We start from the raw sequence: 22009 nt of genomic DNA, 5'->3' as shown, positions 1-22009 counted from the left end.
TGTACCAGAATTCTCTAAATGAGGTCAGGCAAGTTGGCAGGTGGTGGATAGCCTCATCCTCCCAAGTGGGAACAGGCTGATCCTCAGAGTCATCAGCTCACTGCTCTGGTTTGCAAAACCTGATCTTGTGTCTATGTGAAGTTAATTATTGTGCAGAGAAAATGATGGGCAGGTTACTATATCTTTGCTCTCACAACCAGGGCCAAAGCATAAAAGCAATTGGTGGAACAATTGCTTCGCATGGAAAAGACTGACAACATGAAACAACTCTGCTGTTGCTTTGGAGACAAGGAGACAACTGGATCAGTTCAGGTGTACCTGCTCCTCCCTCTTTCAACACTAGTCTACACTCATGTTAGCATCTGGTATAAACTTAAGATGAGCTGCTCACAGGGCTGCTTTGCAGTTGCTTAAAACAGTGGGGGGGGGGTCCCTAAGGGCAAATATGGCAGCTCCCCCTAGAGTACAACTGTACCTCAGCCACACACCCTCTCCAGCCCTACTCTCTACCCTCTTTTTGTGTTTTCACATAGCTGGATTGTGGCCTTGAGCTCTGATAGTGCCTACTGCTTTCCTGATTGGAGGAAGATAGAGGGGTGTCTGTGAGCATGTGTAAAACTTGCCTGCTGTACAAAGATAACATTCACATACATTCTATAAACACACTTTATGCTGTGCTACATGCTGTAGACAGAAAAAAGGTAAGCCTGGTTTTGTGTTCAGGGAGGGGAGAAAGGATCTTCTCTATGCTTCTCAGTTATTTGGCAAACACACAGAATGAGACAACACCCCCAAAATTCAGAGAAAGCTATAATGAAATAAACTTTTCCCATAACTTATATTTCCTACATTAGTAAAACCTACACTGATAGGAACATAGTTTTTGATTTTTAAGGGGCCCTATTCAATTTTCCAGAACACATTAATGGCATTCACAATTGACACATCGTGCACTAAGAACTGTCCCTGCTGTCCCTTTTGAAAGTGCCTTCAGTTGCTGATACTTCAACACAAACTCGACTGGAGTCTTTGATGTTTTTTCTCTTTTTTATTGCAGACCTAAAACTGCATTTTTTATCTACAGTTATTAGTACAAACCTCAAAAGAAGAGTCAATTAGAGATTCATGAGTATGAGCAATTAAAATAAGTGAACAAATACATCTTTGCCAGTGTGGAGAATTACAAAATAGCATGCAAGTCCCCTTTTATGGCTCATTAGTCTGGTTGTAACCGATTTCAGATTCCTGGCACCCTAGAAGAGGCTACCCTGGGACATATCGAGGTTCATTTTACAGTCCACTTCTAACAAAGAATGAGATATTTTTCAGGGTGACAGGAGTTCAGTATAAAACCGTTTTATGCTGATTATGGTTATACTGGAATACAGATGAGTCAGCCTGCAGGAGCAAATTTTAGTCCATGCAGTCCAAGAGAATGTCTTATCTTGCAGCCCAATCCTAGGCACGTCTACTAAGAAATCTAGTTCAGTGTTTCCCAAACGTGGGTCTCCAGATAGTTTTTGGACTACAACTCCCATCATTCCTAGCTATAGCAGAACCAGTGGTCAGCAATGATGGGAATTGTAGTCTAAAAACAGCTGGAGACCCAGGTTTGGGAAACACTGATCTCGTTCCTTCAGAGTTGTATATTCCTAAGTGCCAAAGGATTACAGACTTGTAAGTCCATACATGCCAATATTATTTGGCATATAAAAGGTTTGGAGCATGCTGTCACCAGTATATTGATGATACTCAGCTGTTTCACTGTTGTACCCAAATAAGGAGGTGCCATGCAAGGTCCGGACAAGCACATTGAAGCAGTGATGGGCTGAAGACCAAGAAGCCATATCCTTACAAGACAAATCTTGTGGATCCAGGAACTGGGCAATAATGCATGTTCTGGGCAGGGTTGCACTTGTAGAGGTGCTCCTTGATCTATCCTTGTCACTGTAAGTCAAGTAGCTACAGCAGCTAGCATCTTTTACCAGCTTAGGCTGGTACCCCACTTATCATGCCCCTACCTACTTGCCTTTTTTTTATATATAAAAAAAGGTCCCACTTTGGAACATTTTCTCATAGGGGAGTTGCTCTAGTCCCTTGGCCATTTTGGTTGTCCCTTTCTGCATCTTTTCCAGCCCTATAATATTATTTCTCTAGAACTGGACACTGTATTCCAACTATGAGCACATAATGTTATGATTATGACACGGGCATTATGACTACGGTAGCTGTGTTTTGGTAGTGGCTTTCTAACAGATAACTGTATTATGTAATTATGCTACTTGCACTACTTGAAATACCTGCACTAGCACTAGAGTAAACCAGTATTACTTCACAAATGGTCTCTCCTGTGAGGAACCTACATAATTTACAAGATGTTGGATTTCTACTGCAACACAGATCTCAAAAGAGAAATTGGATTCCTCAGAGAATATTCAGCTGGTAAATATTACTCAGGCTTTGCTGGTTGGCACATTTGCCTTCAGCTCCGTTTTTCCACAAGTAGCTCCTTACTAGTTGTGTCGTTATCAAACTGAGAGCCATTCAGAGGCTGGCACCCGTGGCTTAAAACCTTGTGAACACTGCCCTCTCCATGCCCTGAGAGTCATTGCTACTGCTTCTTCAAACAAATCTTATTGCTTAGGACAGGGGTGGAGAACCAAAGGGGTTAGCCCTTCACAGGTCAGTTTGACAGATGGATGTGGACATCCACTTGTCGTATGGTATCAGGTGAGTGTAACTTCAACCTAGGACTGCAAAGGAAGAACGGGGAGCACTTTCTAAAGCCACAGCTTTTTGAATTTGGTGTGCGGAGGAGAAAAAGGTGTCAAAAACAAAAAGTGCCGAATTTTGCCTGCAAAGGAAGATTCAGGAACTACAGCTTGAACTTTCCTGCACCTGATGTGACATATAACATCTTGTGTGGGAAAAGTGGCCACGACTTGCCAAAAGTAGCATTTTGGGCCTACCTCTGAGGCTGAGAACTCAGAGCTTGCTTGTACCTGTGTAACATCCATCCACTCCAAGGGACACAGGGGAAAAAAGGCAGGAGAGGAAACCAGCACTACAAAGTAAGCAATTCTCAATTGGTGCCATCTATGCAGAGGTGGAGTGCAGAAATATCAGATCTGTGTTTTATATGTAATCAGAGAAAACAGTTCCCTTGGTTGAGACATATTTGTAACAAGAATTATTAGGAAAAAATATTATTCTTTTAGATACTGTAGTTAAGAGCTTCCTATTACAAGTAAGAACACACTACCTATAAGTTACTTAGCAGCATCCACTTAAAGTGTGCTGCTGTGCACCTGATGCAGCTTGACAGACTAAACACAATGGAGCCAATACTATATTGAGCAGAGACAAAGTCTGTATTGTTGTTGGATTCAGACTTTAATACACTTCCTGAACCATATACCATCAACCACACTTCCCCTGGTCCTTCCGTCACAACAACTAAGTAAACTTACTTTTTCTCTTTTTTTAGGTTACTGTGTAGATTAAGCAAGCAAGTGGCAGAAGAAAGTCAAGGCAATATCCACAAGGTGCAAGACCGCATTCTAATCAAGTAAGAAACAAGATGTTCCATTATACAAATCCAGAATTCTGACTACAGGTGACATTCTTGTTAAGTCCAAATCACTATTTAGAAGAGAAGGAAAGGAGAAGAGAAAGCCTAGACGTTTGCCACTAAATTTGAAGTTCAATGATTTTTTTTAAAAAAAATGTCTCTGTTTTTGTGTAAATCAGGCCTTGAGATCAAGGATCAGAAGCTCCTGACTGCAGGAGGATGGCGGCATCATAGGGATTTGTGTTCCAGTATTAAGACTATGCTAACAGAACAGCAGCTTCGGCTGACAGATTCACAACTGAAGCAAGACGAGGAGTGATTTTCTTCTTCTACTGGGGAGGCACTAAGGAGAAGGCAGGGCCACAAATGCTGACCCCTTTTTCCATGTGACAACTACTTGCTGTAATTCGGTGTACACTTGTTTGCCCCTCACTGCCAAAGGCTTTTGCAGGTTGCTGGGTAGCAGTTGCATAGATGCAGGCACACACGTTGTGATTGCAGAGGAAAGTGTGCCTTAGAGCATGGTCCAAGTGCATGATGCACAAGGAATGTATGACGTTTCTTCCTGTGTTCAGTAGCACATCCCCACACTAAGCCCAACAGCACAGGGATGGAGCAGCCGGGGCTGGTGATGCTAGTTCCACTGATCCATGACACAGCTGCCTCGGAATCGCTATCGGTCCTCATGGAGTTCCTTCTTCTGCAAGGCTTGGAGCTTGTTCCCAGTTGTTTGATGGACAACTTCTAGTCCATCTGAATCAAGCTCTTCTAGGAGCATCATGATGGCATTGAGGATGTTGTTCTGTTAACCCAGGACACACAAGACAAAGGGATCAAAAATGGATCAGGAAATTCACTACTTTGCTGAAGTCTAGTCTCTACTAGTACTTGACCTGTTTAGGGATGTTTTTAATGTTTAATGCTGTTTTGTGTTTTTTAATATTCAGTTGGGAGCTGCTCAGAGTGGCTGGGGAAACCCAGCCATATGGGCAGGGTATAAATAATATATTATTATTATTATTAACAACCATACTTTGCCCTCCCAATTTTCTTACACAAACATAAGTTTCTGGATCAGAGCAAAGGCTCGTCTTGATCAACAAACTGTTCTCACAGTGGCCAGCAAGATGCCTCTGAGAAGCCCAAACACGCGGCAGAACTCCCTTGCTTATAATCTGCAGCAACTACTGCTCTTGAAAACAACACTGTCCCATCTGCAGGGCAATACCACAAGACCAGGCATCTCTGAACAGGGGCACTTGGTTTCCTGCTCCTTATGGCAAAATATCTCAGGATGAGGTCAATTAATGCATGAGTCAGAACAGGCTACCCTTTGAGAGTCTGCCAGTTATGTTATGATATGAATCTGCCCTTCCCCTCCCAGACTGCAAGGGCAGATCAGTTACTTAGAATTAACCATGGGATGAGGAAGCAAGGCCGGCCAGCCGCTTCTTCCCTGTAGCCAAGGTCTGCTTTACCAAGGGAGAGCGAGATAGCAAATCCTTCCTACTACTCAGCAGCACATGGTGAAGTGGAGCTGCCCTCCAGACACTGGCACTGCTGCGGCTTCCCTTTATGGGGTGGTAACAAAATCAGGGTTGTATGGGAGCATTGCCATCCAACCGGAGCTCCTGCAACTGCACAGTTCTGACTTCACCATCACCATGCCCCATCCAGGTTTTCAGCAATGGCCCCAGTGTCGTGAGGGTAGCTCTCCCTCATGCCACATGCTGCTGCACAGGGACAGCAAATTATTCACACATATCCAGTTTACCCTGCGTATAGGATCCTGCAGCATTTCAAAGAAGCAGGACCAAGCTATTCCTGACTTGAGCGCCGCAGCAGGGCTTAGCTGAAAGAAGTGGCATAGCGCATCACGCACAAGACACAGTGAGAAGTACTGAGAGAGGGAAAAGGTTCTCACACGCACCCGTTTCTTTCGGTTCCCCTCCATCTGCCTAGGGCACAAGGAGACAAACTTCTCCCTCGGAGCAACAGGCTTCATCCCAAGCTGCTCACGGATTTTACTGGGCAGGATAAAAGGAAGAGAAAAAGGAAATAAGTAAAGCAGCCATATGGAAGCACCCACCAGCGCTATCGGAAACGGCAGAGCATAGCTGCTCCTGCTGGACACAAGAGATCAAATCACAAGAGCATTTCAAGACATGAGCTCTTGGCGTCCCACACAATAACACACTATGTGAATTTACACAGGAAGAGGGAGAATCTCTGTGTTGAGTCGGACATTCTATAGCAGGGATGGGAAATCTGTGGCCCTTAATATGTTGTTGGGTTTCATCTCTCATCATCCCTGATGACTGACCATGCTAGCTGGGGCTGATGGGAAATGGAATTCAACAACATACCACTGTACTGTGGAGAGTGTATTAACTTATGGTCTCTGTGTGTGGTTTGGGGAGCTGCACGGCCAGGGAGAAAACAATGCTGTCCAGGGTTGTAAAGACTGCAGAGAGAATAATTGGGTGCACTCTTCCCACCTTAGATCAAATCTATGCTGTCAGGTGCTATAAGAAAGCTGCAGAGATAGCACAGGATAATACGCATCCCGGAAAGGATCTCTTTCAACTTCTGCCTTCTGGAAGAAAGTATAGGGTCATAAAGACCAGGACTAGCTGCCTGAGAAACAGTTTCTACCCAAATGCAATTCTGGTTTTAAACGCAGTATAAGGAGTCTCTATAGGAGTATATTGTATTTTAAAATGGGGTTTCAGAGTTTTTAGGGGTTTTTGAATGTCTTATGTTGATTTTTCAATTTCATTGTTCTGTATGGGACAATGACAATAAAGATATCATATCAGGAGAGGCACAGGTCTCCACCCCCCACCCCCTTTGTGTATTAATAAAGTCGCAATAAAGAAATACCACCAGCAAGAGAGAGAGCCCTTCTCACTTTGTCTCCTCCAAGGTGAAGTTCATGACTTCATTTTCATTCTCTGCTGTAGACTCCGTTACACTGGATTCAGTGGTGGAGTTTTGGCAGAAGTTTTCCACGTCCAATTTGGCCGGGGGTGACGTTATCTCTTCCCCTTCCAGCAGGGAATGGGACAGTTCTTCCTCTGTCACCACTGCAAATATCAGGAAAAAAGCAGAGGGAGCATTTTTGTTATACGAGCTCAGTGCTCTAGGGCTGCCACAGGGAGCCCTTGTGGGCTAGTTCTTTACTTGCAAGGGGTTTCCCACATGGGTAGTATTAAGAAAATGGGATCCCCAATGGTAGGATTATACCACCACCACATTTTACGGCATGTAGACCTAAGAGAAGTTTAAATCAGCAAATGCAAAACACCAACAGAGGCAGGGCAATTTGCCGTAATACGCACTCCGATTGTCAAGCTTCTGTAGATTCGGAAGGTTGCGCAGCACCGTCATCCGATAGCGATGAGGATCAGGACCACAGCAAGGGTTCTCAGAGAGCCAGAGGATTCTCAGGCGGGGCAGCTTCTTCAGGTGGAACAGCTCAAGGAGGCTTGCAATATTGTTCCTCCTGAGATAAAGCTCCGTTAAGTTCTGGCACTGGTTCATTGGCTCCAGGCTGGAGATGTGATTTGCACTATTGGAGAAAGCAAAGGAAAGTTGGAAACCAGAGGCAAGTGTTATCACCTGTATCAGGCTTGCATGACATAAAGCTCATGATCTGACTGCGATTCCCCGGGAGAAATACACATGATCTGCAGCACTGCCCTGTCTCTCTGCAGGGGGACGTAGGAAGCCTCATGACAGCAGTATGGTTGGCACACGATGCAGCAGATAAACTGCTGGTTCAAAGTCTACCCCCCCTGCTGGTACAACCCACCATCTGGGCAGCCACATTAGATAGCAGCTCCTTGACAGTGGGGCTTCCCCACCAATGCCACGAGCTCCCTCAATGACAGAAGATGGTGTAGCCAGGCAGAGCTGGCTGGAGGGACACCTCTGCTGCATCCAAACCCCCTCCAGCAAAATAGACATGGGGCTTGGAGATCACGCTAATTTACAACCACAGACAGTATTGTTTATATTACTGTTTTATTTAGTTTTATTCATTTATTAAATCTGTATACCACTCTTCATTCAAAGATCTCAGGGCTGTCCACAACTTTCTTACAACCAAGTCTTGCATCTTTTTATCACACTGTCTATATTGTGCATGGTTTCCTTAAGAACAATAACACACACTCTCTTTCAAATATATTTTAAATATTCCCACATAGGGTCTTTCTTATGGTCAGCATCTGTAACAGTTGATTTGATTGAAATCCTATGTGCTCATAAAATGTGGGGGGGTTTTTTAGGGGGTTTTATTGGGTTGTTTTATTTTGATTATGTATTTTGTGGTTTTATATTTTGATTTTATTCTGTTACCTGCTTTGAGACCTGCGGGTATATAAATTCAATAAATATAAATATAAATATTATAATAATAATTTTAAAGAGAGTTCAGAGTGTTGTATGTAAGCCTATCCCCTCTTTTTACCCGCACATGTAGGAAACTCACAATTAAAGTACGTAGAATGGTTATCAACAATTTTTTACCGTTAGCTAGTACAGTACTGCACATCTCAAATCCTATATATCTAAGTTTATTTTTAAGCTGGTGCTCATATTCACAGTGGTACAAGCAAAATATTCTATTATGCAGAAGGAAGGCGGGCATTATTTAGTTTCATAACATCTGTTCCAAGAAGAATTGATGGCAAGTATGAAAGAGATACAAAGGGCGTGTGGCAGAAGGCAGGCAACCCAACAACCAATCAAGGTAAGAAGAGGAAGAAAGAGAGTCAAAATGCTATGCATTCTCAACATGGTAGCAGGTAAATAGCCTGGACTGGTTAGGTTTTCAAGGGAGAGTCCTATTCATCCTCAGAAGGGAGATTTTTATTTCCCCTGGCTTGATTTGTTAAGCCAACAATTACCTTTTAAGAGACTCCAACACATACCTGAACGTGATTACCTCAATGTTGGGAAGCTCACGGCAGATAGAAATCTAGAAAACGAGAATCAGGCAGAAAAGAAACTTTAGCAAACTTTAGCAGTCTCTTGTTGGTGGGGCAGGGAGGAAGCATGTAGCTTGCTAACTGACCCAGTAAGCCTGTTAGAAATTTTAGGCACTCATATTGGAAGTTTTGTTTTGCAACCATTTATTTAACTCTGAATCAACCAATAAATAAATCCCAGGACTACATAAATAAATAAATCCCAGGACTACAGGGCTGGAAAGGTCACCTGTGTCAAGGCAGGGTGCTCTGCTTCCAAATTACTTACAAACGATTAGTATCTCTTTTCTGACAACAGCAGCTTCCTAGGTTCTTAAGACTGTGATTGCTCTGATCTTTTCCTACCAGTAATCATTTTAAGTTGAAGCGCCAAGGATCAAGCCTGGGACCTTCTGAATGCAAAAGCATGTACTCTACCAATGAGCTATACTCCTTAATGGAGATCAGTACAGGCAGTGAAGGCTCTGGGTCCATTACAGCAATCATGTCAATACCGTAATTCCCAGTTGGCCGTGAAAGGTAGGCCAAGAAAAAGCACAGAAAGGCGGCATCTCAAGGAAGCCAGACAGCTCTTTATTTCATACTTACTGACAATTTCTGCATGAAATAGTGGCTGCTGATACTTGTGCTACTGTAAAGCCACCTTGTCACCTCCTTATTTCTAGTATACTTCTAGTATAGAAGTATAGTTCTAGAAAGAAGCAAAAAGGATCAAGTTATTAACTTTTGCTTCCTCCTTAGGGCTGGTCTCTCTCTCTGTTTGATTTTAACAAGGAACAGCTAAGAACCACTCCTGACCCCATTCCTTCCTCTGCTGGGAAAATGCAAGTGCTATAATTGATATGAAGACCTTGCCATATCTACTAATCATAGGAGGACTGGAGCATTTCCCTTTTCTAATAACTAAAACAGGCAGGAGAAAACTGGATTGTATGCATCCTCTCATTATAATTAGCTACTGAAGACAAGCAGAAAGCAAAATTTTTGAGATACACCAACAAGTAAGGTATACAAGGGGGGCATCCAAATTCTCTGCTTCTATCCTTTAAAACAACAACGGCAAACACCATGCCAATTCACTGCTTTTTTAGAAAGTTAGGAACAACACTTACATCTGAGATGCGGCTGCCCCTAAAAGAGAAAAACAATCTTTTTAATAGGTGAAACAGATCATGCACTTAAAAGGCTGAAACAGTATTTATAGCAAGCAAAGGAAAGCCACTTGTGAAAGAGACACAATTAAAGGCCTTTACAAGCATTCTGGCTCTCCTCTGCATTCAATGGAAGTGTGTCGAGTGGCACTGCAATGACAAGCTCTTCCTCAGCCCGTGCACAAATATATCTGTACACATGTCTTTCTGCACCTCTGCAGTGCGTCTACAATTATATGTGCATGAGCACCTCTCCACACAATCCGAAACCAGTGGAGAATTTGCTATGCACATACAAGTATGCAGGGATGTTGCAAACGTCCCAATGGAAAAGGAGCCAGACACTGGATGACTGAAAACAGTGCAAGCAATCAGGTATGCGTCCTCCAGATGTTGCTGTTGGACTCCAACTTCCAGAAAGTCAATTTGCTGGTGAAGCTTTCCCCAATGCTGCATCTGCTGGGGGCAAACCACCTGTTGATTTGTGCCAGGCATGCTGCCAAAAGATTCACTGGCCAGGAGGAAACCGTAGCAAGGCAATCAGGTGCAGCAACACAACAGGGGAGGGGAGGGAGAATGGACTGGTTTTAGCATCTTTATTTTGTGTTTCGACCGCGTGGTGAGATTCCGGCATTGCAGGGGCTGGACTAGATGATCCCAAGGTCCCTCCCAACTCCACAATTCTATGGTGCCATTATTCTATCTCCCGGATCTTCCGTTCCCCAGCCGGTCAGCCGCGGACCCCTCTTCCACCCCGGTTTGCAATGCGGCTCTGCCCTCCCAGCTCCGCCGCCAGGTGAGCGCTGGCCTCTCTCCCCGTACCAGCAGTTCAGCTTGCGGACGCCGCTGAGGTCGGTGGCCTTTGCCCGAGACAGGACCACCTTACGGGTCAGTTTCATGGCCGCGGCGGGGTCGCCGGCCTTCCCGGGCCGGGTCACCAAGGCCCGCTCGCCAGCTTCCGACGCGTTTCCAAGGGCGGGCCCGAGCGCAGGCGCAGACGCCTTCGCCTCCATACCGCTCACGGCAGAGCCGGCACGCTGGGCCGGGGCGGGGCTTAAACTGCCTGCCCCGCCCCTCGCCCAGCGCGAGCCTGAGCCAAACGACTTGCAGGGGGCGGAGTTAGTCGCGGCTCTGGACCTCGAGGGGTGGAGTCAGATGAGTGGGCGGAGTCGCCGGGGAGACCGTTAGTACCTTTTGGCGGCGTTGTGCTCTGCGCGTGCGCGTCAACTGAAATAGGAATGCCGCGGTTGACGGCGCTCGCCTGTTCCTCAAATTAATTGTTATTATCGCTCCTACATTTTTTTCCAGCCAAGAACCTCAAAATTAGCATACATGGAGCTTAGGCCCCCCTTTTTTGAAATGCTAAAGCGACCCTGTGCGGTTTGTATGTTTGACCCAGGTGTGGGTTAAGGTGGTATGTATGTATATTGAAACTTTTTTTTATGAGTTTTGCTTCTATCTTGTCTTTCCTCTAAGGAACTAAAAGTAGCACATGCGGTTTCTTCCACTCCAATTTTATCCTCACAGCGACCCTGTGAAGTAGACTACGCTGAGAGATTGCAACCTGCCCAGGGCAAAGCTTGTCTATACCTCAGATAATCTGGGCAGGAACAATAATATCCAACAAATAAAGCTAGACTTCATAAGCAGTTATACTTGAGTGAGGAACATTGCACTAAAACTGTTTGAAATATACTGTTCTGGCTCAGTTTGTAGATCCATCAGGCACACAAAAAATCTAGCCATTACATGCCTATCCTGTACCCATTTACTTAGAGGTTTTGATGATTAAGCAGTACAGTGGCACCTCGGTTTTCAAAAGTACGTACCAGTAATCCATTCAAGTTCTGAAACCAAGGCACAAAGGGTGCAAATTTAATTGAGAAACACTCAGTGGAAGCCATTCGACTTCTGAGGCACATTTGAAAATGGAAGCATACTTCTGGGTTTTCGGCCTTCAAGTTCCGAAACGTTTGTCAGCAGAGATGTTTGAAAACCAAGGCACCTCTGTATATTAGTCCTGGTAAAATAAATTTACTTTGCAATTGGCTCCATTGGTGCTAGTGCAACATCCAGTCTTCAGAAAGAACTATGCAAATTTTAAAAGTTTCTAAATAAATAAAAACAAACAAAACAAACTTTTGAGTTACAACATTATGTGTCTGGGAGCTTTGTTTTGTTTTTGCTAGTTTATTATGTATTTTGTGTTTTCATGTTGTAAACTGCCTTGTGATCTTCGGGTGAAGGGTGGTATATAAATTTAAACAACAACAACAACACCTTGTTTTTCACTCTATCTGTGTCTCTTAATAACATGGGCCTCAGATGCCCATGATTACCTAGGCAACTACATTACCCACACCACTCATTAGCAATTGATAAATGGAATATATATATAAAATACAAGGTAAAAATCACAAGACTGGAACAAGTGAGTTTGGGGAAAATGCAGTAGCTGAGTGAGGATGGACAAATTTAAAACTAGACGGAGATTATTATAACTTGGTAACTAAAAAGACTTAAATATTATAGATGGGACCATACTTTCCTGAAGACCATAGTTGCAGCTTGTAACTGTTCTTAGTCTTTTGTACTCTCTCCTAAAGAATTGGGATTTGGCCAGAATTAGCCATGATCTGGTAATCTCTAGATTAATTACCACATCAAATTTCACTCTTACTGGAGTTGCCACTGCTTAGAAGTTTTACTTTGGACAATTTGCAGCTGCTGAGTTTATTTATTTTTATTATTTGCTGTCATCTGTAGCCTCATAGCAAGAGTTTTCTATTTGTTGTTGACTGATACAATATTACACAAGTTACACTTGTACTGGCTACAATTAAACTTCTGGGCACACAAATCAAAGTTCTGATTTTTTTTAAAAAACCCATAAGGTCAGAAATTGTCAGGACTTGGCATACTTGAGAAATAACTTTTGTGTTTGTGAAGTTTGTCCCCTGTTGTGATCTGGTCATATGGCTTTTGGTGTCCTTTCTATGGACTTAAGGGAGGCAACTAAACTATCCATTACCATGAAATGCCTAATTATGCTTTTTATGGTGCTTAATTATGTAGTACCTGAATGCAGCTGGGCTTCCATTCTTGTGGTCTTTTTCTTTTGTCATTTGCACTGATTTATAAACTTTACTGTGTTTTATTTATTGGTGTATTTACTGTTTTATCTCACTTCTTATATTTTAACTGTTGGCAACCACCTTGAGGGCTGTTATGAGATGGTGGTACTGTATGTAGGTTAACAAAAATCCATAAAAGGATACACTTCCTTGAGGAAAGATGTCTAGAGCTTGTGCAACAAATAAGTGACAACTTGGCATTTATACTACAGTGTGGATGGAAAAAGATGCATGTCTCTGACCGCCCTTTATCTCAGTCACCAGAGCACCTTTCATATTTCTTCAGCATATATCCTAGAAGCTCTTTGGTGACCTTGATGTCTGAGATTAATGTACTTTCCATCTTTTCTAAAGTAATTTTTTACATAATTGCCTATTGGTTTTTCCTTTCACAGAGCTGTAAAAACTTGAAAAGCACTCCTTTTCATGGGCACTCAGGGGCACCTTCTAAGCTCATTAGAGCTTTAGACATACTTGCCTAAATAGACTTGGATCAGGACCTCAGTGGTTATATTGTAGACAGCACGATGCCAGCCAGATGGTGGGGTGGAGGGCATCTAAGTTGGCTGAGAAAAGAAGCAGCTAAATCAGAAATAGCCAATGTGGTGCCTGTTGTGGGCCATAGCTCCCATCTGACTGAGCCAGCATGACCAATGGTCGGTGATAATAGAATCCTAGAAATGAAGGGATCCTGAGGATCATCTTGACCAACCCCCTGCAATGCAGGAATCTCAACTAATGCATCCATGACAGATGGCCATCCAACCTTTGCTTAAAAACCTCCAAGGAAGGAGAGTCTACCACCTCCTGAGGGAGTCCATTCCACTGTCAAACAGCTCTTAATGTCAGAAAGTTCTTCCTGAAGTTTAGTTGCAATCACCTTTTTTGTAACTTGAAGCCATTGGTTTGTGTCCTACCCTCCAAAGCAGGAAAAAACAAGCTTGCTCCATATTCCATGTGACAGTCCTTTAGATATTTGAAGATAGCCATCATATTTCCTCCCTGATTCCTCTTTACCATGCTAAACATACCCAACTCCTTCAACCATTGACCATAAGGCTTGGTTTCCAGATCCTTGATCATCTTGGTTGCCCTCCTCTGCACATGTTCCACCTTGTCAATACCTTCTTCAATTGTGGTGCCCAGAAGTAGACACACTATTCCAGGTGGGGTCTGACCAAGGCAGAATAGAGTGGTACTATTACTTCCGTTCATCTGGACACTGCACTTCTGATGCAGCCTAAAATAGCATATGAGAATAGAATGGTGATGAGAGTTGTAGTATAAAACTTAGAAATGGATGGGATCACATGAGCTAACCCTGTGCTAGTGCTTATGCTACAAATGTATTAAACTACTGGTTTATTAACTAGAATCTCCAGTTATAATACCTTCATCTGAGATAGCTAGATAGTTAAAGACCTTTGCCTGAGAGCTTGGAGAAGTAATGGCCAAAGGAAATACTTTAAGGATCACTGGCCTAAGCATCATGAGTCTCATGTGCAGCAGATATATTAATAAGGTGATATAATAAAGAGGTGGTTTAATAAACAGTACTAGATGAGATTAAAGGTGAATGGAATGCTTTCCCATGTTAAAAAATCATTTTAAGTAGAAAACTATCATATTGGGGACAACATTCTGGCTCAGCCTGTCACTTATTTTGCTGCTTTGGTAACTAGTACTTTATGAGATAGGTACTTACTATATCTCCATTAAAATACAATAATGCTTTATGCAATGCAATGTCATTTTCAATTATCATTATATCAGTCATAATAGTGTGTGTGTGTGTGTAGGAAGGGAGTCTTATCTTTTTAGAACTTTTCCCATTTTGGCTCTTATTCCCACCTTTAAATAATTTATTTAAAATGGTTTTGCATGTGTACATGGAAAGCTAAAATAAGGATTTCTGCTTTTAATTGCATTGCTCACAGATATTTTTATAAATAAACAATCTCCACTAGAAATGATTTTCTCCACCCACAACATTATTTTGGGGACAGCTATTTATCAATACGTAAAGGGAAGACCCATGAAGTGGTAAGTGAATTTTGACCCTTGCTTTTACCACAAAGGATCCAACAGATATTATGGCAGCTGGAAGCATGTACTGCGCTAGCAGTACATGCTTCCAGCTGCCATAATATCTGTTGCTAGCGCAGTACATGCAGTAGTACATGCTAGTACAGTAGTACGTGCTAGCGCAGTACATGCAGTAGTATCTATAAGGCTGGACTGTTGTGGTTGCAGGTATCTGAAGAAGTGTGCATGCATACGAAAGCTCATACCAAGAACTAACTTAGTTGGTCTTTAAGGTGCTACTGGAAGGAATTTTTTTTGTTTTGACTATGGCAGACCAACACGGCTACCTATCTGTAAGTGGTTGCATGTAGTCACAGTCTCTAAGATTTTCATGCAGGCCTACATACCTTGGGCCATTCCTTGGCTTTCCCCCCAAACAATTTAGTGTATTTTATCCTTATTATATGGAATATTGTGAGCTAAATGCAGTTATTCACTCTGGGGAATTGTTAGCCTATTTTTACAAGAATGTCACCATAACACTAGCAGGAAGGAGAGTCGGCTAATTGCAGTCAAGTATACTGCATCCATACTGTATGCAGATCAGACCCCAGAGGCATCTTCTTAAGTTATTGGGGCATTATTTGTTTCTGATACATGTGGACTAGTAGCCACATTGGAACATGCATCAAAAAGCAATTTGACTTTCGCCCCATCATCTGTATTTCTCATTTGGGGAAGCTCCTCAGTGGGACTGTTCAGAAACTAGACTGCTTTCTCTACAATTGTTCAAGACAGATGTGTGACTCTACACCACACAATCTAGCACACTCTGGATTTGTCTTCCTGTCCCAAGCTCTTGAGCGGGGCTGGGGACAGTTTCTTTCTGCAGTGTGATTTGTTGGCAAGCTGCCAACCCTTGATCTGTCTCCTCCTCTTAACTGCAGTCACTTCAGAAAGGCTTCCTCTTTCTCCAGCCATAAAGTGACCAGCTTGCAGCATGAGACAGAGGTATGTCCCTCGTGTCTGGCAGGAAGTACATGAGTAGGAGTGGGATCGGGAGGATGCTGCAGGAAAGGTAGAGACAAGCTGTTTGTGTGTGTAGCTTTTCGTTGCAAATTCTAAGAACCTTTAAAATGGGGGGAGGGGGGCTGAAGTAGCAAAGGCTGGGAATTTGCACCTAAGTGATGCTTTGCACATTTAGAGATGGATAAAACAGTCTCTGCAGAAATTGCTTAGTAATTCTACTGACTGGACTGAAATACTCTGCACTGCAAGGTCAGGAGAAATCCTTGATGCATTTTAAACAGTCTGAGATCTCTTTGTGCAATGCACACGGAACTGGATGCTTATGTGCATAGAGATATTAACTGTACTTGCATGCGTGGATGAGTTGATGCTTCGTATTTTCTTCTTTCAAGCTGTACCTCATTAGCTAATGTGTATTTATTCAGAAGTATGTGGATTCAATGTTTCTTACTCCTAAATAAGGTGTGCATAGGATTGTAGTTCATGCCTATAGGAAAACCTTGGCAAAGTGCTTAAAGTGAGACCATTTATGAGACTATCCAGAGCTAGAAAATGTCTTTGTTGATTTTTGGAGTTAGAATGACATTTTTAGGAAGCTGCTGTGACAGAAGTGCAATCAGTACTAGAGCACATGCTGATACTTTTTATTGAGCTCTCAGCTGATGTGAACTTTGCTGGTTACACCATTCCCAATTATATCTCCACCTTCCCTTTGCTAGAAATATTTGAAGCATCATAAAAACCACCTGAGGTCTTTAGTCTCTAGTGGCATAATACGTGTTGTTTCAGATGTTTCCTTAAGTGAATTAAATAAAGGGGGGGGGGGAGATAATTGAATTACTAATCTTAAGAAAACGGTTTAAGATACACTATTGGAGCCAGAAAATGTAGATAACTCATAAATGAAGAGACTTACCATAGTTTGCCCATTTGTATGTTTTTGTCTAAAATTTCTCAAATATTTCCCAACTAAAGAGAGATCAGGGTGGTGTGTAGAGAGGCACTGCTTACAGTAGGCATACAGCACAATTCTAAGCATGTTGGAAGTCTCACTGAATTCAAATAGGCTTGCTGCCTTGAAAGTATGCTCAGAATTGCAGCCTTAATGCGAGAACAACCGCTGTGCCTTTTCTTGTGGAAAGGACATTACATCTAGTAACAGATATAAGGATTTGCCATTATTAAAGACTTTGGGTCTCCATGTCACCTTATACCACCTTGTGTACCAGTCACTCCTTAAACATTGGTACCTAAGATGCCTGGGTAGAAGACTAATAATGTATCCAATAAAGGTGGGTTTCTCTGCTGCATAGCAGAAATTTCTTTCAGTGCAGACAACAGCAGAAAACTGGATTGGATACTGGAAAGTATGTGAGAAAGAATTATTGATCAAACAGATTTTGCCATGATTCCCATAAAACGTTAGGACAGACATGGGAAGCCTGTGTGGCCTTCCAGATGTTGTTGGACTCTAACTCTCATCCACCCCAGCCAACATAGCCAACAGTCCGGGATGATGGGAGCTATAGCCTATCCACTGCTGGAGGGCCACAGATTCCCTACCTCTGTGTTAGGCTGTCAACTTTTCCCTTTTCTTGCGAGGAATCCTATTCGGAATAAGGGAATTTCCCTTTAAAAAAGGGGAAAGTTGACAGCTATGGTTAGGGCGTTATGATACAGTGGAAGATGCAGAAAGTATTAAGATTATTCTATATTTTACTTTTACATTTGTCTTATCTACAAATAAGCAGCATCAGTCAGGGGGATCTAGTCTAACTAGAAATAAGCACCTGGTTGACCACGGTGAGAACAGGATGCTAGACTAGATGGGCCTTTGACCTGATCCAGCAAGGCTCTTTTTGTGTTTTTAAGACTTTCTCCTGCTGTTGCTCAATTAACTGGACAATATTTATCCCTGTAGCTCAGTGATTTTTCAGCATGTTAGTACTTAAAATATATTTGCGTACCTTGAATACTAGTCATAACCTCAGTGTTGTGGTACTATCTGAACATAGGGGAATCTAGCAAATTCACCATAATACTTAAATTGAAATATGAGAAAATCCATCATGGAAGTGCTTCAGTCAGCAGATCCGTTTTGGTGTTTCCAAAATGCAGGTAGTGCACTCCTGTTGAATTCCACTATCTCTGAGGTGATGGTTTTGAGGGATCCTTTTCCAATTGTGTTTGAAGTCTGAACAGCATCAGTGAGTGACCTGAGAAATATAGCCATGGCTGGGCCAGGCAGGCGAATCAGAACACTCCCTACGGATCTGAATAAGGTTTGCCCTGATGAAGGAGATGGCTATCCTGTGTATCCTAGGAGCTACTATGACATTGATGTGGTCCCTAATCTCAGACGAAGTAACAGCGCCTTTAGTAAGAGCAAGAAGAGGGCTCACTTTAACTCTGGTGCCAATGAAAAGGTAAGTTAAATAAAAGGAAGTCATACATTGGAGGAGTAAACTGACATGGGGTGGAAATCATAAGTGCAAGTTGAAGTGAAAAAAGAACCTCATCTTAAAGGGATAGCTTGGCTACAAGTTGAACTGTGTCCCTTAAAAGACCCCAAATTCCGCATTGTGCAAAAATGAATTTTATACAAATGATGCAAATTAGCACTTTTTTGTAGTATTTTATTTTTTAGCTGCTACTTTTTGTTGACTGCTCTGTTCCCAATATCACAGGAAAATCTCAGCACATGGATCCCTGAAAACATACGGAAAAAAGAATGTGTCTATTTTATTGAAGGTTCCCAAATGTCAGATTCTGGGTAAGTGCCTTGTTTTCACTTCCCACTTCATACACTTCTAACTCTGGCTTCAACCATTATTCAAAATTATTTTCGCTGCGCAGCGAAAGCAGTGATCCGTCTTGCTGTTCTGGCTTCTGGGATAACTGCGCAGCCTGCATAACTCCATAAGATGCACACACATTTCCCCTTACTTTTTAGAAGGGAAAAAGTCAGTCTTATAGAGAAAAAAATACGGTACTTAACCCGAGCTACCACTGTATAGAAAAAATAAATTAAATTTACATTTAAAATAAAACCCAAAATTTTAAAATTCAAACTCAGTAAAAGGACTATGCTGTGTAAATTGTGTTCAGTTGAGCTGAATGCATGTCTATACATAACGCTTAACAGCATTTGAGCTTCTCTCATGCCTCATGTGTGTTTTGCTATGAATGCTGTTATGACAGAAATTCAGAAGAAAAACAAATATATATTATGTTTGTCCTAGGAGCCAATTTAAAACAAAACCAATTAGGGCTGTAATCCTATATGCACTTACCTAAGGATAAGCTCTACTGAACTCAGTGGGACTTACTTCTGAATAGGCATGTATAGGATTGCACTGTTAATCTTCATGCACAAAAGCTATCTTGAGTTGTATTTAGAGGATGGAATTGTCATCCTCTTAACACCTGTGGACCTATTCATGTCACCTGGCCAGGTTGTGGGGAGTAGCTGAGGCAAAAGTCACTTGTAAATGCTATGATTGATACCCCACAGCCCCTGGCAAAACTGATCATGCGCATTTGCTAGTATGGATGAAATTCAGCTGCTAGCATGTGCGAGCAAACGCTCCAAAATAGTGATATTTGTAGTAGCTTGCCAAGAGATCAATACTTTGTCTACTAACGGGTGGACTGAAATCCAGCATGAAGAAGATTTTTGAGCAGTTATCATCATATGCTCTGTACACAAAACAGATGGATCTAATGAAAGCTTATGCATCAGTGCATGTGCTAGTCTTTAGGGTGCCACAGGAGGAATCCAAAATTTTGAAAAAGGAAATGCAGTGAATTGTGAATTATGGAATGGTGAGACCTGGAGACCCTATGCTCCACTGTCATGGAAGGCTTAGAACAGGCATAGGCAACCTTCGGCCCTCCAGATGTTTTGGACTACAATTCCAATCATCCCTGACCAATGGTCCTGTTACTTAGGGATCATGGGAGTTGAAGGCCAAAACACATGGAGGGCCGAAGTTTGCCTATGCCTGGCTTAGAAGATACACCAGTCAGGAAGCTATCTTTTATTATTATTATTTGTCTCCAACAAGAATACAAGACCAATGGAAAACGTATTACTCCACGCAGGTCTCAGATTCAAGTAAATCCAGTACAAACTACATAATGAAACCATCCACAGGCCACCATCTCGTATCTGAACTTAATGTTGCTTATGAAGAACAGTACAGCTTGAGTGCACCAAAATTTACTCGATTGCACAATGATTAAAGCCATAGAAGCTCTGTTCTGTAAGAAATTTGACAACTCTAGCAAAGCCAAGTAATAGTCATTTCATGAATTGCTATAAGTCCCTTCCAGTCGGGATTCAGGCCTCATCATGGGACTGAAACTGCCTTGGTCGCACTGCTTGATGATCTCCGGCGGGCTAGGGACAAAGGTGAGAGCTGTTTCCTAGTTCTGCTGGATCTCTCAGCGGCGTTTGATACCATCGACCATAACATCCTTCTGGACCGTCTTGAGGGGCTGGGAGCTGGGGGCACTGTCATACAGTGGTTCCGCTCTTCCTCCTTGGCCGTGTTCAGAAAGTGGTGGTGGGGGATGAGTGTTCAGACCCCTGGGCTCTCACTTGTGGGGTGCCTCAGGGTTCTGTCCTCTCCCCCATGCTTTTCAACATTTACATGCAGCCGCTGGGAGAGATCATCAGGAGGTTTGGGCTGGGTGTTCATCAGTATGCGGATGATACCCAGCTCTACCTCTCTTTTAAATCAGAGAAGGTCCTGTGTGAGTGCCTGGAGGCGGTTGGAGGATGGATGGCGGCTAACAGATTGAGGTTGAATCCTGACAAGACAGAAGTACTGTTTCTGGGGGACAGGAGGCGGGCAGGTGTGGAGGATTCCCTGGTCCTGAATGGGGTAGCTGTGCCCCTGAAGGACAAGGTGCGCAGCCTGGGAGTCATTTTGGACTCACAGCTGTCCATGGAGGCACAGGTCAAATCTGTGTCCAGGGCAGCTGTTTACCAGCTCCATCTGGTACGTAGGCTGAGACCCTATCTGCCTGCGGACTGTCTCGCCAGAGTGGTGCATGCTCTGGTTATCTCCCGCTTGGACTACTGCAATGCACTCTACGTGGGGCTACCTTTGAAGGTGACTCGGAAACTACAACTAATCCAGAATGCGGCAGCTAGACTGGTGACTGGGAGCGGCCACCGAGACCATATAACACCGGTCTTGAAAGACCTACATTGGCTCCCAGTACGTTTCCGAGCACAATTCAAAGTGTTGGTGCTGACCTTTAAAGCCCTAAACGGCCTCGGTCCAGTATACCTGAAGGAGCATCTCCACCCCCATCATTCTGCCCGGACGCTGAGGTCCAGTGCCGAGGGCCTTCTGGTGGTTCCCTCATTGCGAGAAGCAAAGCTACAGGGAACCAGGCAGAGGGCCTTTTCAGTAGTGGCGCCCTCCCTGTGGAACGCCCTTCCGGCAGATGTCAAAGAGAACAACTACCTGACATTCAGAAGACATCTTAAGGCAGCCCTGTTCAGGGAAGTTTTTAACGTGTGATATTTTACTGTATTTTTGGTTTCTATGGAAGCCGCCCAGAGTGGCTGGGGAGGCCCAGCCAGATGGGCGGGGTATAAATAATAAATTATTATTAAATTATTATTATTATAATCCTCTGTTTTATTGTGGATCCAGCAGGCTGCTCTGAAAGGGCTACCAAGTAGCTTCTTAGATTCAATGGTGGTGTTTTATTTCCCCCCAGGAAAGTAGTGTGTGAGTGTGGCTATCTCAGGGAGCAGCACTTGGAGGAGGCCATAAAGCCTGCCATGTTTCAGGGGAAAGAATGGGACCCCAGAAGACACGTCCAGGAAGTGCCAACAGATGCTTTTGGGGATCTCAGCTTCACAACCGTGGGGCAGAAAACAGGGAAGGTGAGTTAGCACATGCAAGGGACTGGAACCTACTACTTCAACATGAGTGGTTAACATTCATAGCAGCTGAAAGTTGTGTAGGCCATAAGGATTTCTAGTAAGATTTGGAAGCTAAGAAGAGAGCATTGCTTATAAAGCTTGTAAGGGAAGTGGGTTAAAAAAACACCTGCCAATTAAATTTTTGATTAAGTGTTCAG

At 43.1% G+C, this 22009-nt stretch overlaps 2 protein-coding genes and 1 long non-coding RNA gene across 3 annotated transcripts in view; 1 reads left to right on the top strand and 2 right to left on the bottom strand.

The window, feature by feature from the left end:
• Positions 1-15106, bottom strand: part of LOC310846029 — a 128198-nt gene extending 113092 nt beyond the window's left edge. Inside the window, exons 1-2 of the long non-coding RNA XR_014565098.1 lie at positions 15049-15106; positions 11373-14963 (exon numbers count right to left, since the gene is read on the bottom strand). This is a non-coding gene — a long non-coding RNA (uncharacterized lncRNA). The remainder of the gene's footprint in view (positions 1-11372; positions 14964-15048) is intronic.
• On the bottom strand, positions 3375-10732 carry CFAP410 (cilia and flagella associated protein 410). Its single transcript, XM_083741966.1, has 7 exons — positions 10539-10732; positions 9678-9696; positions 8509-8555; positions 6913-7142; positions 6483-6657; positions 5502-5598; positions 3375-4373 (listed from the first exon to the last, which is right to left on the bottom strand). Exons 1-7 carry the CDS (start codon positions 10727-10729, stop codon positions 4245-4247), a joined length of 888 nt encoding a protein of 295 aa, XP_083598092.1. The 5' UTR covers positions 10730-10732; the 3' UTR covers positions 3375-4244.
• Positions 10843-22009, top strand: part of TRPM2 (transient receptor potential cation channel subfamily M member 2) — a 41499-nt gene continuing 30332 nt past the window's right edge. Inside the window, exons 1-5 of the mRNA XM_083741768.1 lie at positions 10843-11130; positions 15823-15886; positions 18023-18330; positions 18592-18677; positions 21644-21812. Coding sequence (XP_083597894.1) covers positions 18136-18330; positions 18592-18677; positions 21644-21812 — 450 coding nt within the window. The 5' untranslated portion in view covers positions 10843-11130; positions 15823-15886; positions 18023-18135. The remainder of the gene's footprint in view (positions 11131-15822; positions 15887-18022; positions 18331-18591; positions 18678-21643; positions 21813-22009) is intronic.

The sequence above is a fragment of the Podarcis gaigeae genome (assembly GCF_964106915.1).
Source record: "Podarcis gaigeae genome assembly, chromosome: 5".
Taxonomy (NCBI): Eukaryota; Metazoa; Chordata; class Lepidosauria; order Squamata; family Lacertidae; genus Podarcis; species Podarcis gaigeae.
The sequence above is the reverse complement of the archived record's forward strand: the minus strand, read 5'-3'. Positions and strand labels throughout refer to the sequence as shown.

Excerpts from the sequence above, each read along its gene's own strand:
- CFAP410 (XM_083741966.1), bottom strand. The coding sequence starts at position 10,729 with ATGGAGGCGAAGGCGTCTGCGCCTGCGCTCGGGCCCGCCCTTGGAAAC. Across the intron at positions 5,599-6,482 it reads TTCACCTTGGAGGAGACAAA|TAAAATCCGTGAGCAGCTTG; the intron begins GTGAGAAGGGCT and ends TATCCTGCCCAG. Across the intron at positions 4,374-5,501 it reads AGGGGAACCGAAAGAAACGG|AACAACATCCTCAATGCCAT; the intron begins GTGCGTGTGAGA and ends CTGGGTTAACAG.